The sequence below is a fragment of the Balaenoptera ricei genome, chromosome 6, assembly GCF_028023285.1.
Source record: "Balaenoptera ricei isolate mBalRic1 chromosome 6, mBalRic1.hap2, whole genome shotgun sequence".
In the NCBI taxonomy this organism is placed as follows: Eukaryota; Metazoa; Chordata; class Mammalia; order Artiodactyla; family Balaenopteridae; genus Balaenoptera; species Balaenoptera ricei.
Window position 1 is genome coordinate 101262667 of NC_082644.1, and position 17643 is coordinate 101280309.

The 17643-nt window shown below is 38.9% G+C and overlaps 1 protein-coding gene across 2 annotated transcripts in view; it reads left to right on the forward strand.

Moving 5' to 3' along the window:
* Positions 1-7234: 7234 nt before the first annotated feature.
* Positions 7235-17643, forward strand: part of UGCG (UDP-glucose ceramide glucosyltransferase) — a 38393-nt gene continuing 27984 nt past the window's right edge. For both annotated transcript variants that reach the window (XM_059926546.1, XM_059926547.1), the window contains exon 1: positions 7235-7602. In XM_059926546.1, the coding sequence (XP_059782529.1) occupies positions 7505-7602 (98 nt within the window). In that variant the 5' untranslated portion in view covers positions 7235-7504. The remainder of the gene's footprint in view (positions 7603-17643) is intronic.

The window sequence follows — 17643 nt, forward strand, 5'->3', positions numbered from 1 at the left end:
TTACATGTCAGAAGACCCCATGTGTATCTAAATACCTTTTAAATCTTATTCTTTGCTTGTATAGAATATTTTATTTCAAGCCCTGAAATTTATTTTTCTTATGGAATAAAAGTATCTTGGTTTGCTCTTTACTATTTTATGATATTATTCCTATTCTATACAATTATCATCTAATTGCATTTGTTTCTGACTGAATAAACCAGTTATGTTAGCAAAATGATGAGATCTAAAGGATATCCTGGTTTGTGTTATAAGCAAAAATTGTTGAGTGTTGATGCTTCTGCTACAGAGAGACCAATTTGCTTTAAAAAAAAAAATCCTTTTAAGTATAGTTAATTTTATTTTTCATAGGTAAAAACAGTAAAGGAAGAAATTGAGAAAATAAGTTAGTGATCTAGATGAAATTAGAATGAAGGAATGCTCTCTGTTAAGGAATAACAATAAAAGTTTCAAAAAATTTACACATGTCTGCTACTCTTCTGAATATTTTATATATGTTAACTTTAGTCCTCACAACACAGGTCATATAGCTGGTAAATGGTAGAACTGGAATTCAAACCCAGGCAGTTTGACATTCACAATGTATGTATGTGCTTAACTGATAGTCTACACTGTATCCTCAAACAAAGCTTTCTTCAGATAGAAAGTATTTTGAAGAGATCCTAAACTCCAGAGATCTAGGTTATCTCCACAGCATTTGTTCCTTAGTAAAAGTTAAACTCACATTTAATTATATTGTTGTTAATACTATGAAATAATACAATAAGAAACAGATTTTATTGTCATTTTTCTGATCTTTTAAATTCTCCTACTTGTTGTTTACTCTCTTAGATGAATTGTTCTGAAATGACGGTATATTTCGTGAAATTCCTCTTAATTGAAGTAAAAGATGTGGTAAAGAGTAAGATGTTTAGTGCATCTTAGCATGAAATATATGGTCTATTCTAAATACACTTTCCTATGTCTCAGATGTTGAAATTGCCTTCTACAGAGTATTGGTTATCAAACTAAATAATGCTAAACCAAAATCTACTTCGTGATCTGAACTTTGAGGATTGATTATCTACTCTACATTGTTTAAATTAACTTAATATTGTACATTTTAATATAAGGAGCATTGGCTTTGGAGTCTGACAGACCTGGGTCCAAACTCCAGCTCCCTCCTTATCAGATGTATAACTTTGGTAGTTAACTTTATCTTTTTGGCTTCCAATTATATATTTCATGACATTTGTGAAAGTCAAGTTAATATTTTAAAATTTGCTTGGCACATAACTTATGTTCTTGTGTTCAGTAAATACAGTTGGCCCTCCATAACCGTGGGTTCTGAGTCCATGGATTCAACCAACTGGAATTCAAACCCAGAAGAGAAAATATTTGAAAAAAAATTCTAGAAAGTTCCAAAAAGCAAAACTTGAATTTGCTGCATGTCCTGGCAACTATTTACGTAGCATTTATATTGTATTAGATATTATAAGTAATCTAGAGATGATTTCAAGTATACAGGATTATATGCTTATATAATACATACCTATAGTGCTTAGGTTATATGCAAATACTATGTCATTTTATATAAGGGACTTGAGCATTTGTGGATTTTGGTGTCTGAGGGGGTCCTGGAAATAATCACCCACTGATACCAAGGGAGGACTGTATTACAGTCTCAGTCTCTGTCTCTGTCTCTCTCTCATTCTCCAATAAATCTACCAAGTTTGTTTACACACACACACACACACACACATGCAGAGCCTAGGTGAAAGTTTTGACATTATAAACTTTAATAAATAAATTGAATTGAGTCATGAATATCTATCTAAAAAGAAAGCAATTTCAAAAACATTTTGAAAAAGAAAATAATTGATACTTACATGGGACACATTTGGAAATCTTTAGAATTTAGCTTCCTTTAGGAATGAACATCAGTGCTTCAACCTAGCACACTATGGATTAAAACAAAATCAAGTATGAAATTTGAAAAGAAATGAGTATGAGGTAAAACATTTTAATTAGTCATTTGCATATGAGCTAGCAAAACAGCTGAGAATGAAACGAACTCTAGTAAACTCTAGGCACTCCCCTGGACCACACCTATACATACAAACACACTATACCAGTGGTTTATCAAGATCAGGCCTTGAACTGACAATTTGCCTAGAACCTTTGTACATTTGAAGTCTTCATAGTGATATAGTATCTCAGGATCTGAAAGCCTTTACAAAGTTACCATTTAATGGGTAAAAAAACCACTGTAGGTTAAGCACCTGAACTGCTAAGTAGATAAGGCATTTTTCTACTAATTTCAAACATGCTTAGGGGAAAAAAAGGACAAGAATTAAATTGTTTCTTTGGGCATTAGCACAACAAATTTCACATCAATTGATTCTAACTTTGTTTTTGAAACTTCAAATTTACCCAATTTCTGGAGGATCACTTTTTACATTTTAAAAAAGTTTTTATAAGGGCTGAAAATTTACAGTATACCTATCTTTTAAAAATAACACATTAACCACATTCAACCAACCTCGGATCACGTAGTATTGTAGTAGTATTTACTGAAAAAATATCTGCATGTAAGTGGGGCCCTGTTGTTCAGGGGTCAACTGTATGTCCAATATTGACATAAAAATGATGCTGTTGACTCTGTCAAGTAGAGCATGGGCTTTGGAGCAGGTCTTCAGGTTGTGATTAGGTGAACTAATATGTAGTTACTTTCACTCACTCTAACTCTGTGGTCTAATTTTGTAATCTGAAGGAGGGTTATGAGTAGTTAATGTGTATTTGTTTTCCACAGAGAAAAAAAACATATTTAAAGTATTTGCAAACAAAGGAGAAAGTTGAACAATTTTTCTAGTGACTTCTCTCAGTGTAGATCAGTTTAAATAAACTAATTCTCTTGTTCAACAAATATTTGTGTGCCTAGAAGGTGGAAAGCCCTGGGATCTGATGACAAACTACTTTATCTCACTAATTCAGAGACTTATAACATTTCCAGTACTTCAAATGGAGCACTCACTAATTATTTTTTACAAAATAGACTATTTTTAAAGCAGTTTTAGGTTCACAGTAAAACTGAGCAGAAAATACAGTTCCCATATACTCCCTGCCCAACATACGCACAGCTTCCCCCGCTGTCAACATCCTGCCCCAGAGTGGTATATTTGTTACAGCTGATGAACCTACATTGACACATCACAGTCACCCAAAGTCCATAGTTTACATTAGGGTTCACTCTTGATGTTGTACATTCTAAGGTTTTGGACAAATGTATAGTACATGTATCTACCATTATATTGAATAGTATCATACAGAATAGTTTTACTGCCCTAAAAATCCTCTGTGACCTGCCTATTCATCCCTCCCTCTCTCCCTTCTGGCAACCACTGACATTTTTACTGTCTCCATAGTTTTGCCTTTTCCAGAATGTCATATAATTGGAATCATACAGTATGTAGCCTTTTCAGATTGGCTTCTTTTACTTAGTAATATGCCTTTAAGTTTCCTCCATGTCTTTCATGGCTTGATAATTTCTTCTTAGCATTGAATAATATTCCATTGTCTGGATGTACCAGACAATGGATTTATCCATTCATCTACAGAAGGACATCTTGGTTGCTTCCAAGTTTTGGCAATTAGGAATAAAGCTGCTATAAACATCCGTGTGCAGGTTTTTGTATGGTTATGTTTTCAATTCATTTGGCTAAACAGCAAGGAGCGCGATGCTGGATTGTATGGTAAGAGTATGTTTAGTTTTGTAAGTAAATGCCAAACTATCTTCCAAAGTGACTGTATCACTTGTAATTTTTTTTTAAATTATGAAAAATTTCTACATGATTTTTCATCATTGATAACTCATTTGTAAAATAGAAAATGGTCATTTTTCTTCATGGAAACAGTAATGCTCATTATAGAAAGTCAACAATATAAACAGGTAGATTTTAAAAAATCAACACGTTTCATTCCTCAAAGATAAGTACTCATAACTGGTGTAATTTCTTTTAGTCTTTTTTCTGTACATAGGCTTTGTGTCACATTTTAAACTTGATTTTTCTAGAAATCTCACTAAAGATGATGTTTTTCTTAGATGCAATCCAAATCAAGAATCCTGATTATTAGACTTCCCTGGTGGCACAGTGGTTAAGAATCTGCCTGCCAATGCAGGGGATGGGGGTTCAATCCCTGGTCCAGGAAGATTCCACATGCCACAGAGCAGCTAAGCCCATGCACCACAACTACTGAGCCTGCACTCTAGAGACCACGAGCCACAACTACTGAGCCCACGAACCACAACTACTGAAGCCCGTGTGCCTAGAGCCCATACTCCGCAACAAGAGAAGCCACTGACCACAATGAGAAGCCCGCGCACTGCAATGAAGAGTAGCCCCAGCTCGCCGCAACTAGAGAAAGCCCGTGTGCAGCACAACGAAGACCCAATGCAGGCAAATATTAATTAATTACTTAATTAAAAAAATAAATACATCGTTAAAAAAAGAATCCTGATTATTGAAAATATTACAACTTTAAAAAATGTAAAACTAACTTTTATATATACGCATTTGGGGCACAATATAACAGAGTATCAACTTGCCAAAGTTTGTTTCATTTCTCTGAGGTAACTTATGTACCTGGGTTCTCCCAGCCTCCACTCTTGTCTTTTCTGGGACATGTGACTAGAACCAATATAATTTCATTTCAGTTTCAGTTGGAATCAGCTACAATTATTTTGGCTTGGAGTTGGTTCAAACTGAAAATGTGTTCCAACTACTTGGTTTGAACCAGACATTTTGCATTCTTTTCTGGTTAAGGTTTTATAACTAAACTATCTAGGGCCATTAAATGACAGTCAAATTTGGCTTTTGTTTACCTCTAAAAACATTGCTTCTTAAAATGTATGAATTCTAATATATACTAATGTTACTAGATTGCCACTGGAAAAAGTCAGAGGCCCTGAACTTGGTAGAATTTGAGGAGAGCCCTTTAGACAAACAACCAAAACAATGTTAGCTGCCAAAAGTGAGATTGGTGGACAGGGTCTTTGCTAGACTCCTATGCTGCTGTGCTACATGGAAAAAATTTACACTTTTACCATATCTATAGAATATATATATCTATATCTATAGAATATTCTATATCTATAGAATGTTAGGATTGCACATTCTAAAGCTGCTACTTTAAACTCATCAACCAGGTTTGGACAGACCAAGTTTAACTAGGCTCAAGTACAACATAGCTGATCTATTATCTACTGATTATACTCAATCAGAGGAGTTCTGTTAACTGTTAAGAATATCGGGTTCTTTCAACTTTCTTTGGCCTCCTTTTCCAAGTCATTGATCATACTGTATAAAATCCTTTGTTGTAAGGTTCCAAAAACCATTTGGAGAAATGTAGAGTACAACAAAACGCTTCAATTGACCAATTGATGTAGTTCATCAAATCTTAGAGTACATTAATTGAATGCAGTATTATTTTATATACGATTAAGAAAAAAAAAATCTACCTATTTGTTGTAAGATGCCCTTGACTGTGAGATGCATTTCTATTTAAGAAATGTTAAAATGAAATGTTTTTTTAAAAGTATGTCTTAGAATTGATTAACTAAAATAGTGATGTTTTAAAATTTCCACTTGTAGTGTTATTTCCATGCTAATATACTATTGGGCTTTAACTTTATCAACCAGTAACTCTCAACAATGGAAGTTTGGTTTCTAAGCCCTGTTCTTTCTTACTGACTTTAACCGGGTAAAACAAAGGGTATAGCAAATCCAGGATTGATTCTCACTATAGACATTAATTAAAACTCTTTTCTGATTGTAGTTTATCATTTACTTATAGATTGGGGTAGCTCATTCGATCAATATTAACTATAATAAATAACAATAATAAAATAAACTTCTTTTCAAAATTGAATTCCATTCTGAAATCTCTCAAGGGAGGTCATGGATTATTTAAAAGGAAATCACTTGAATAAACATCGTCTAAACATAAAACAACAGAGAAACTATATAAACTCATCTAGGCTGAAGAAACAAACATTTAGTACTAGATTAACCCATCTCCCTGGACTGATTTAAAGTTAAGATAAACACTAAGTTACCTTACTATCCAAAATGCCATTTCTTTCCATTTTAGAGCAGTGCTATCCCCCTGTGTAATTTAAAATTTTCTAGTAGCTAACCAAATTTAAAAAGTAAAACAACAGCAAAGACAGTGAAATAATTTTAATAATTTAACTCAGTATATCAAAATATTGTTTCAACATGTAATCAATATAAAATAAATGAGGTGGTCTTCGATATCAGGTGTATGATTTACATTCGCAATACATCTCAATTCCTACCAGCCACATTTCAAGCGCTCAATACCCCCTATGGCTACAGTATTGCGCAGGAGTAGTCTTTGAGGACTTCAGTATTAGCTGATTCTTTACATTCTGAGTTTGAGAATTTCTTTTATGTTACACGCTGCCTCTAAGGTGCTTAGAGATCTGCGAAGCACAAGGAGATTATTTTTACTCTCGGTCCGTTGTGATCCAAGACTCCACAGCACTAGAACCAGCGAGGGAGGAAGGCAATGGGATACCCTGGCGCCCAGGAACGTGTCTTGGAATAGGGCCTGAGCCGCTCCGAGTAATGCCCGGCGCAGCGGCTGCGAACACAGCGTTGGAAGTTGGACTGCGAGACAACTCGGGGGCTGCCTGGAACCCCGGGTCTTTTCCTGGGGCGCCCTGGAACACCAGAACCGGACAAAGGGAAAGTGTCCTCCGAGTTGGATACAGGAACCCGCTCCGCCGACGGAGATTGGCCCAGAGCTGCAGTGCTGGCCGCCCGGGTAGCCTCCGCCGGTCACTGAGAGGTGGGCGGCGGCCTGAGTCCGGAGGTGGGGGAAAACCCTGCCTGCGTCCAGCTGGAGAAGCCTCCCACGGGCGCGCTCACGACAGTGACGCCACGGGCGCGAGGGCGGCAGGGTGGGCGGAGAGGAGCGGCGCGTACCGCCCCTCGGAGGCGGGGTGGGGGGGGGGCGCCGCGGTTCCGGAGGGCCGGGGCGGGGCCGGGTGCGCCGGGGAGTCTGGGCGCAAGCCGGCGGTTTCGATTAGTACGCGGAGTTGCGGCTGCAAAGCAGGGCACGGAGCTGCGCTGCCCGGAGCCCGACGGCGAGGCGGCAGGGAGGCGGCGGGGCGGCGGCGGCGGAGGCGCAGGCGTGTGGGGTCCGGCCGGCGGCCGTGAGGGGGTGGAGAGGCGAGCCGGAGCGCGGGGCCACGGCCGCCCTGCCCACTGAGTCCGGCCACCGCAACGCCTGCATCCGCGAGCGCGCCCAGGCCAGCGCGCGAGCGAGTGCGCGCGGGCGGGGGCGCGCAGGCCCTGCCCGCCCCTTCCGCCCCCACCCCCCTCCGCCCCTTCCTCTCGCCACCTTTCTCTCCACTTCTGCGACCCCGCGCCGGGCGCCCACCCTGTCCTCCTGCGGGAGCGCTGTCCGCTGCGGCGGCCGGAGCGGGCCAGGCCGGGGGATGGCGCTGCTGGACCTGGCCCTGGAGGGAATGGCCGTCTTCGGGTTCGTCCTCTTCTTGGTGCTGTGGCTGATGCATTTCATGGCCATCATCTACACGTGAGTGAGGGGCAGCTGGAGGAGCCCGTGGCGGGGGTCGAGGCCTGGGGACAGGCGAGGGTGGGAGGAATTTCGCTTTGGAGGGGATTGGGATCGGATGGGGGTGGAGAAAGCTAATTCTCAGACTCTTCCTCCCATTCCCTCTCCCTTTGCATCAGCTGGGGCAGGGGGTTCATTGGAAGAGAAAAGTGGCGAGTGAGGGGATGGCTGGGCTTCAGGCGACTGCACAGCCAGGGGAAAGGAGACTATGCTCTTTTTACGTGTCAGGCGGAAGGTTGCTTGCTTGGTTTGATTGTGTTGGGGATTCGTGTGATTTTTCATCTGGGCCAAGATGTAGGGTGTATTGTGTTTTGTTTTGTTTTTTTCCCTCGACCTGGGCCACGTTTCTATTATGGTGATGATCGTTTCCACTCTTCGGTGAGCTGCACACAGCCACCTGGGGACCTCCCTGTGGATTTTCTTCTTCCTGGAAGAGCTCTGTGTCCTTAGATAGGTGTGAAGCACCTGTCCACCTTGAAAAATGTCCACCAAATCTCTGAGCTGGCGTTGTAGCCTTGAGTCATGTCAGCTTGTACATTTCAGTGTGGTTTTCTTTCCTTTTTTTTTTTTTCCCCCAATTCCTTATTTATTATCTTGTTTAGATGTGCCCCCCCCCACCTTTTCATTAGATGCCTTTCACTGGGGACACAGTGGCGAGCACGACAGAATTCCTGTCCTCAAAGATCTTACATTCCAGAAGGGAGAGACAGATAATAAAATTCCGAATAAGGTTATTTCAGATAGTGAGGAAGACTATGAATAAAATAAAACCGGGTAATGGATGAATATGACATAGAGTCTGTAGCTACTTTTGATATTTCAATTGTTCAAATGTCTTTAAAATGAAGGAAGCCTTCATGAGGATATGAAAGAATTGGCATAGAGCGCATTACTCTTGGATTCACTGGATTTTTAGCACCCCAAAAAGATGATGGTGCATAGTGATCTTTACCACCCATTAGAATAGGGTATATGTTAGTAGAAGAGAGGGGAGGACTTTAAGAAATTAATTACTTATAGTTCTTTTTCCTTTTCACTACAGAAAAAGTGTGCTTTTTCCTTTTGGAAATGCTGCATTTTATTAGTATAGTGTGGCATTTCCTGGTACTGGAGAAAGATGCTACATTGTACAAGGCATACTGATATTTCTTTGAAGATGAAAGAAAAATGCTTCTTGGATACTGTTGATCTTAGGTTTTGGAGTTTGTGAGCTGTAGGCACTGAACATTCTGGAGTTCATTTTAAATATATGAGTTCTTAAAAAACAATTTTGTCACTTTTTCCAATCATAAAAATAAGACATGCTTACTATATAGAGCATTTAGTGCAGAGAGGAAGAAAGAAGAAAGTTAAACACACACACCAAAACTCCATTACCTGTCAACCTTTTGTGACTATCCTTCCAGTTATATTTCTGTGGGGGGAGGGAGGTAAGGAGGGAGAGAGAAAGGGACCATATTATGGTTGTTCTTTCACCAGCCTCAAAATTCATCTATTTAATAAATACTTGCTGGGAAGCTCTTTTTTATATACAAGGCACTGTTCTAGGTGCTGGAAATAAGATTGAAGAACAATACATCCAGGGCCCCTGCTCACATGGAGCGTCCATGTAAAATGTGTTGAGTAATTTTCTCATGTCAGTAAATGTATGAGGGACTTCCCTGGTGGCACAGTAGTTAAGAATCCGCCTGCCAATGCAGGGGACATGGGTTTGAGCCCTGGTTGGGGAAGATCCCACATGCCACGGAGCAACTAAGCCCATGTGCCACAACTACTGAGCTTGCGCTCTAGACCATGCGAGCCACAACTACTGAGCCCACATGCTGTAACTACTGAAGCTCACGCACCTACAGCCCGTGCTCTGCAACAAGCCACCTCAGTGAGAAGCCCGTGCACTGCAACAAAGACCAACACAGCCAAAAAATAAATAAATAAATAATTAATAAAATAAAATAAAATAAATGTATGATCTCTCCATCATTTTTAATAGATGCATGACATTTTTGTTTATGAGGTACTAATATGTATTCATTGTTATTATTGATGGGCATTTAGGTTATTTTCAATTTGTCAAGATTACAAACAACATGGTGATGAATTCATATGCTTACATCTTTGCGAGATGATCTCCTTAGTTTACATTCTGAAAGAGGAATTATTGGGCCAGAAGTGGGGTACATTTTAAACTTTGTTACATATTGCCCTATAGGAAGGTTGTATCTATTCATAGTCCTTGTAACATTGTATGATGGTCCCCATTTCCCCTTACTAAGTATCAGGCTTTTTACTGTTTTCTGTTTTTTATTTTCATTTCTTTAATTACTAGTTCCATTGAATGTTTTTCATATATTTAATACTAGTTACATTTAGTTGTAAATTTCATACTCAATCTTTTGCTTGTGCTGCAATGTATTGCTGTGATAATCTTTTTAATAGGAAGATTGTTCTTCTGTGATATGTTGCAGTTTTTTCCCAGCTTGTTTTGTTTTGTTTTGGTTTGGTTTTGGTTTTTTTTGTCTTTCAACTTTGTACATGTATTTAACATGGAGAAAAAGTGTGTACCTGTGTGTTTTAGGTAGTCTTTTTTTTTTTCTCCTGACTCTGGTAAAATTTTTTATCTTCTCCATTTCCCCCAACTATTATATAGTAAGTATCTGTTTTTCTTCTAGTATTTTGAGTTTTCTTAGATTTTTTTTTACACTTTACCCTTACAAAGTGTAACAGTATCCACTGTTTTAATGAATGAAGTATTATTACCTTTATTACCATATTACTGGCGAGTCCAGCCCCTCCTTATTCTTTTGCAAATTTTTAAACTTTTTATATATTTTTACTTAAAAATGAACTTTAGGACCTTTTTTTTTTCAGACTGTAAGTAATCTTGTATTTAAATTGGAGTTGTTAAATTCACAGCTTGATTGGAAGAAAGTTGACTTCTTTCAATATAGGACCATGATGGATCCCCTTCCCTCTATGATGTATACATAATGATAAAGTCACACTTCTTTAATGCTGGTGATGTAGCTTAATACTTCAAATAACCATTTGGGAATGTTTATACTCTTAGACTGTGACAACTCCAGAATTGTTTTAAGTTATTTTGTGCTTCATGATAAACTGCAGAATTTTCTTAAATACTTTTTTACTTAAAATACTTCTAGTTTTTGAGACTAGTACAAACTTTAGCTTAGTTAAGATACTGTAAAGAGTCTTTGTATTTCTTTTCCAGTGCCCCATAAAGTTACCTTTTATATTGACAGTAACAGGATTCAGAAAAGTTATGTGAAAATAGAATAGAGAAAATACAATTAGTTTATAACAGATGAGTAGGAATCTTCTGACTATCTTTCTGAAATGGATAACTGAACATAAAGTAAATAATCAACAGCTTAATTTATGTATAAATTAAATCTTGCCTTTTTAAAAATTAAGTTCCTTTCATCTCATCCCACCATCAAAATTATTTACCTGTTTGATTTGATTCCTTTCTTACTGAAGTAAAGATACTTCCCAATTTAATGAGTTGTTTTCAAGCAGAGCCCTAAGGTTTTGTCCTCTCCTTCTCTCTTCTGTATTTAGTAAAATAGCAAATTTGATAATCTCCACATTTTGACAAGCAAGGTTAAAGAACATTGGCAATGATATTTTGGTTAAAATATTGTGCTAAGCATTCTGTATTTTACTGAAGAATATATTTTCTGAGCAGGTGTTCTGTGTCCTCTCAAATCCTTTTTAAGCGAGGTAAAGTATAAATAAAATAATCATATATCGATCCTCTCCTAAAACCTTGTGCCTGCAACTGGTGGAAATGGAGCCTATTTTCAAAACCTTATATGGCTCCATATCTGGTCGTCAGATTAAGGAGCATAATCTGTGAGCTACTAATGTTTAAAAATGTTTAAGTAATACAAACATTGTAGTGAAATTGCTGAGAGAAACGATAAAACATTCTTTCTTAAAACCAGTGGTTATTTTTAAAAAATTAAATACAGTGTGTAGGTATCTAGTTAATTTAGATTCAATGTTCTATTGTATTGTAACTTTTTTTTTTTTTTAATAATTCTTTCTTTCTTTCTTTCTTTTTTTTTGGCTGTGTTGGATCTTCGTTTCTGTGCGAGGGCTTTCTCTAGTTGCGGCAAGCGGGGGCCACTCTTCATCACGGTGCGCGGGCCTCTCACTGTCGTGGCCTCTCTTGTTGCGGAGCACAGGCTCCAGACGCGCAGGCTCAGTAGTTGTGGCTCATGGGCCCAGTCGCTCCGCGGCATGTGGGATCTTCCCAGACCAAGGCTCGAACCCGTGTCCCCTGCATTGGCAGGCAGATTCTCAACCACTGCGCCACCAGGGAAGCCTGTAACTTCTTAAAATGAGATAAAGAGCTAAGTATTGGCCTGTAGTTTAAAAATGGAGCTCAATGTGATTAATACAGTGAATAATTGTTGTTCAATGAAATTTTTTGCTCCAATTTCATAAATATCTTACAATTCCTATAAGCCTACAATTTAAAAAATTGAGATGATTTATAAACTAGAGAACCATTATTTTCAATATTTTCTACTCACTGGTATCTCTACCTACTGCTTTGCTCCTTTCCAGATTTAGTATCGACTGATGCCTAATCATTTCATAACATATTTTAGATGGCAGACATTTGTGGGATTTTGCCTATAATGTCTCCCCCTCGCCCCCGCACAGCTTGCAGGATCTTAGTTCCCTGACCAGGGATTGAATCCCGGGCCCATGGTAGTGAAAGTGCTGACTCCTAACCACTGGACCACCAGGGACTTCCCCTATAATGTTAAAGATCACATTCAGATTATAGCATTTGAAAATTCAGGGCTCTTATTTTGAAGATTATATTTTCCTAAAACAAAACAAAACAAAACAAAAAATAACAACAAAAAAACTAATGATTATATCCTCTGTAGGCGGAGTTGGTTAAGTGATCTTTATGGATTTTTTTCCTTTTTTGAGAGCTAGTGTGGTTTGATAGCTTGGGGGCTGCTGTTTTCTTCCCTGTTTGGCCGTTAGGAGCCATACTGCTAGATAAGAGTATCTAAGCAAGACACCTTGCTTTTTTCTCCTCTCACTCCCCCCATCCCTCTGCCTCCTTGGATTTATCATTTTTTCCCCTCTACACATGGTATCCTAATGTTTAGTGATAGGCTTTATCTTTTCTATTAATTGACTGGAGGTGCCAGGGTATGGTGGAAGTACTTGTATCCGTAAATATTAACTGCCCTCTACTAAAGCAGAGGTCCTTTTCCTGAAGATTTTTTTCTCAAGTTAATTCTGCCTTTCCTAATTTTTCTAGTATAACAACTTTTATACCTGCTGCACAGCTTTTGAATGGAGTTTAAATACTCACTGTATCAGGATAACTGTGATAAACTTTCTGTTAGAAAGTAATTGTGTTTTTAATGTGAATTTTAGCATTTCAAATATTATTTTTAGATAATATGATTTTTTTTTGGCCTTAAATTCATTAATACATTGATGTTCTGAGCCTTAGTAGAATGTAAATTGAGAGCTTATTTTCTGGGTTTATTCCTGAGGATGCACTTGGACTTTAGACAGATGTTGATCAGTCAGGGTCATTGCTACCAGAACCACTTTTGGGTACACGAATAAGGCAATTGAGCCCCTTGAACCCGAGCCTGGGGTAGATACAGAATTGGACTATATTGTGATAGCTTTAAAAAGCAAAAAGGAAATTGTAATTCAGTTTTAATATTTAGTGATGATTCTCTTGATTCATCATTCCTCCCTTTTCCTACCTACATTATTAGTTCAGTACACGTTATCTCTGCCCTAGATTATTGAACTCTCTCTACTCTCTGGTATCTTTACCTACAGCTTTGCTCCTTATCTACTTTATTTTTCTTATTGTAACCTAATCTTTCTGGTGCAGTAATCTTGGATCATGTGCTTAAAATCTTGCCATGGTTCCCCACTGCCTTCAGGTTAAAATTCAAATTCCTTAACAAGACATGTATAGTTCTGTAGGAGCTGAGCCATCCCCTGAGCCTGTTTCTCCAGCAACATTGAATTACTGGCCTTCCCTTGAATATGCAATGTAATTTTCTTTAGAATTCTCTTTCCTTCCTTTTTTTCCCCTTCTCTCCCTCCTTCCCTCCTCCTTCCTTTTTGTTTTACTAACTTCTGCTCATTCAAGTCATTGTCGACTTTAGCTCTTTATTGGAATTGGCACCCCCTCTTATGTCCTTCCACAGTATCTTGAATTTACCCATCTAAACAAACAGGTGTTCCGTTGTCTCTTTCCCCACTTAGATTATAAGCTTTTGAGGGTAAGGAGGTGTCTTTTTTTTTTTTTTTTTTTTTACATCTTTATTTATTTATTTTTTATACAGCATATTCTTATTAGTTATCTATTTTATACACATTAGTGTATATATGTCAATCCCAATCTCCCAATTCATCCCACCACCACCACCACCTGCCCCCACTCTCCCCCCTTGGTGTCTATATGTTTGTTCTCTACATCTGTGTCTCTATTTCTGCCTTGCAAACCGGTTCATCTGCACCATTTTTCTACATTCCATATATATGCGTTAATATACGATATTTGTTTTTCGCTTTCTGACTTACTTCACTCTGTATGACAGTCTCTAGATCCATCCACGTCTCTACAAGTGACCCGATTTCGTTCCTTTTCATGGCTGAGTAATATTCCATTGTATATATGTACCACATCTTCTTTATCCATTTGTCTGTTGATGGGCATTTAGGTTGCTTCCATGACCTGGCTATTGTAAATAATGCTGCAGTGAACATTGGGGTGCATGTGTCTTTTTTTTTTTTTAATTTATTTATTTATTTTTGGCTGCATTGGGTCTTTGTTGCTGTGCGCAGGCTTTCTCTAGTTGTGGTGAGCGGGGGCTACTCTTTGTTGCGGTGTGGGGGCTTCTCATTGCGGTGGCTTCTCTTGTTGCAGAGCATGGGCTCTAGGTGCACGGGCTTCAGTAGTTGTGGCACACAGGCTCTAGAGCACAGGCTCAGTAGTTGTGGTGCAAGGGCTTAGTTGCTCTGCAGCATGTGGGATCTTCCTGGACCAAGGCTCGAACTCGTGTCTCCTGCAATGGCAGGCAGATTCTTAACCACTGTGCCACCAGCGAAGTCGCAGCATGTGTCTTTTTGAATTATGGTTTTGTCTGGGTATATGCCCAGTAGTGGGATTGCTGGGTCGTATGGTAATTCTACTTTTAGTTTTTTAAGGAGCCTCCATACTGTTCTCCATAGCTGCTGTATCAATTTACGTTCTCACCAACAGTGCAAGAGGGCTCTCTTTTCTCCACACCCTCTCCAGCATTTATTTGCAGATTTTCTGATGATACCCATTCTAACCAGTGTGAGGTGATACCTCATTGTAGTTTTGATTTGCATTTCTCTAATAATTAGTGATGTTGAGCAGCTTTTCATGTGCTTCTTGGCCATCTATATGTCTTCTTTGGAGAAATGTCTATTGAGGTCTTCTGCCCATTTTTTGATTGGGTGGTTTGTTTTTTTAATATTGAGCTGCATGAGCTGTTTATATATTTTGGAGATTAATCCACTGTCCGTAGATTCTTTTGCAAATGTTTTCTCCCATTCTGAGGGTTGTCTTTTCTTCTTGTTTATAGTTTCCTTTGCTGTGCAAAAGCTTTTAAGTTTCATTAGGTCCCATTTGTTTATTTTTGTTTTTATTTCTATTACTCTAGGAGGTGGGTCAAAAAAGATCTTGCTGTGATTTATGTCAGAGAGTGTTCTTCCTATGTTTTCCTCTAAGAGTTTTATAGTGTCCAGTCTTACATTTAGGTCTTTAATCCATTTTGAGTTTATTTTTGTGTATGGTGTTAGGGAGTGTTCTAATTTCATTCTTTTACATGTATCTGTCCAGTTTTCCCAGCACCACTTATTGAAGAGGCTGTCTTTTCTCCATTGTATATCCTTGCCTTAAGGAGGTGTCTTACTATTGTATCTTCAGTGCTACTTGGCACTCAATTATTGCATGTCGAATGAATGATCTTTGAATTTTTTCCAGCAGTAGTGATGGGATTCTTGCTCACTCATTAACTTAGTGTCATTTGGCCATTGTGATTTGAGGTAGATGGACAGAATTTGGGATGCATTCAGTGGCCATGGTCTTTAATGAAATTAATTGGACCAAATGGAATCTTTATCTCACTATTTCTAACTAATCGTGGTTCAAATAGAAACAGGGCCGTATCAATAACATGTTCACCCACAAATTATTTGTTAGATTTGAATTTTCCCCCCAAGGTTTTCCAAAGGGAATACCTGTCGTGCCATCATAATCTTTACACTTAGATCTGCCCTTTGGGAAATGCAAAGCCATTAGTTGCTGTTAGCAAAATACCTTGATCTATTTATTTCCCATACACTAGGGCTGACTCTTGTCACCAAAGGGTGAGTGAGTGGAGTTTTTTGGGGAGGGAGGGGGAGCAAAATTAATAAAGATCTCCTCTTTGTTTTTTATGGTGATGGAATCTTTTGTGTTTTGTAGTGTACAAGTCCGTTGTCCATTGGAAATAGTCTGTGTTTTCCTGTAAAGCTAACTCATTATTGGTTGTTCTGTGTCCTCTGGGGAATCTTGTGCCTACAAAGTTAACGTTGCACCAGGTATGCTTTGTGTTGCTGATGAAGCCCATTTTGCTGCAGTACCATTTTTGACAAGATAAGTGCTATATGGAAGTAACATTAGTCATGACACATACTGATTATTAAACACAGTAACAGCCTTCCAGGGCACAGTCATAGCTCACAACAACAACAGAAGCCTTTTATCATTGGGAATTGCTGGCACGGACTATATGAAGTAGGGGATCTGCTGATCAAGCAATCAACTTAATTTTACATGAAATATTAACAACCTTGATGGCATGGAGCAGAGGAGAAAATTCCCAATGTCAGATAAGTTGGTTCAGCTGAATTGCACAGCACAGTCTGGGACTGTTGAGCAAGGTGAACTTTGCCCTCAAGGAATCCGTATTCTCCCTTAGAAGCTTCTAGGGAGATTCTTGTGCCTCACTTCTGGGAGGTGTAGTGCCGTCTTAAGGTTGCTGCAAGGGGCTGACAGAAGGGGACGAGGACAGCCAGCCCCCTCCCAGAAGTGTCCCTTCATTCCAGGCCCCCCTCCCACTCAAAACTCAATTTGAATACAAAACTGTACAATAAGTCATTTTAAAATGGTGCAAACCATTAAATAAACTGTTGAGTAGGGGCAGAGAGGAGACTAAAAGATTTGAAAGATAAAACAATAAACTAAAATGACGGGAAGGACAGTAACAATTTTAGAGACTGAGATGTTAGGAAATAAAAATCAACGAGGAAGAACAAGGCCATCCCACCAGCTAACAAGTTGAAAACGCTTATGCAGAGACGCAGTGAAGATTCATCAAGCCAAAGCAGCCATAAAGTCCAGCAGAATATTCCTGAATACTCCTTACCATCCCTTGGAGTTCTTTGAAGTGTTCCCTGAATAGATGTCCTTCTAGCTCACAACGGAAAGCAGGACCCTGAAGGCCTGTCTCTCTTGCCCGTGATTCATCTCTCGTGACCTTTTAGACTGAAGTGACTCTTACTCTGAGAAAGCAACTCAGATGGTACCTACCATCCTGTTCCCTGTCCTTGCAGCTGGCAGGTACATCCCTGCAGCAGCTCGCTGTGAGCATCTGCCCCTCCCTGTCCTTGACAGTGACATGCCTTAATTACATGAATTCGATTTTCTTTCTTTCTTTTGACTCCAGCTCTCAATTTCAAATGTAATTTAGAAATAATTCCTTGGGAAAATGACACGTATTGAAAATTTACCCTGCTTTCTTGTCTTCCCCAATTGCTCCCTTAGTTTCAGGATCATTTTATTCTTTTTTTTTTTTTATTTATTTTTGGCTGTGTTGGGTCTTCGTTTCTGTGCGAGGGCTTTCTCTAGTTGCGGCGAGCGGGGGCCACACTTCATCGCGGTGCGCGGGCCTCTCACTATCGCGG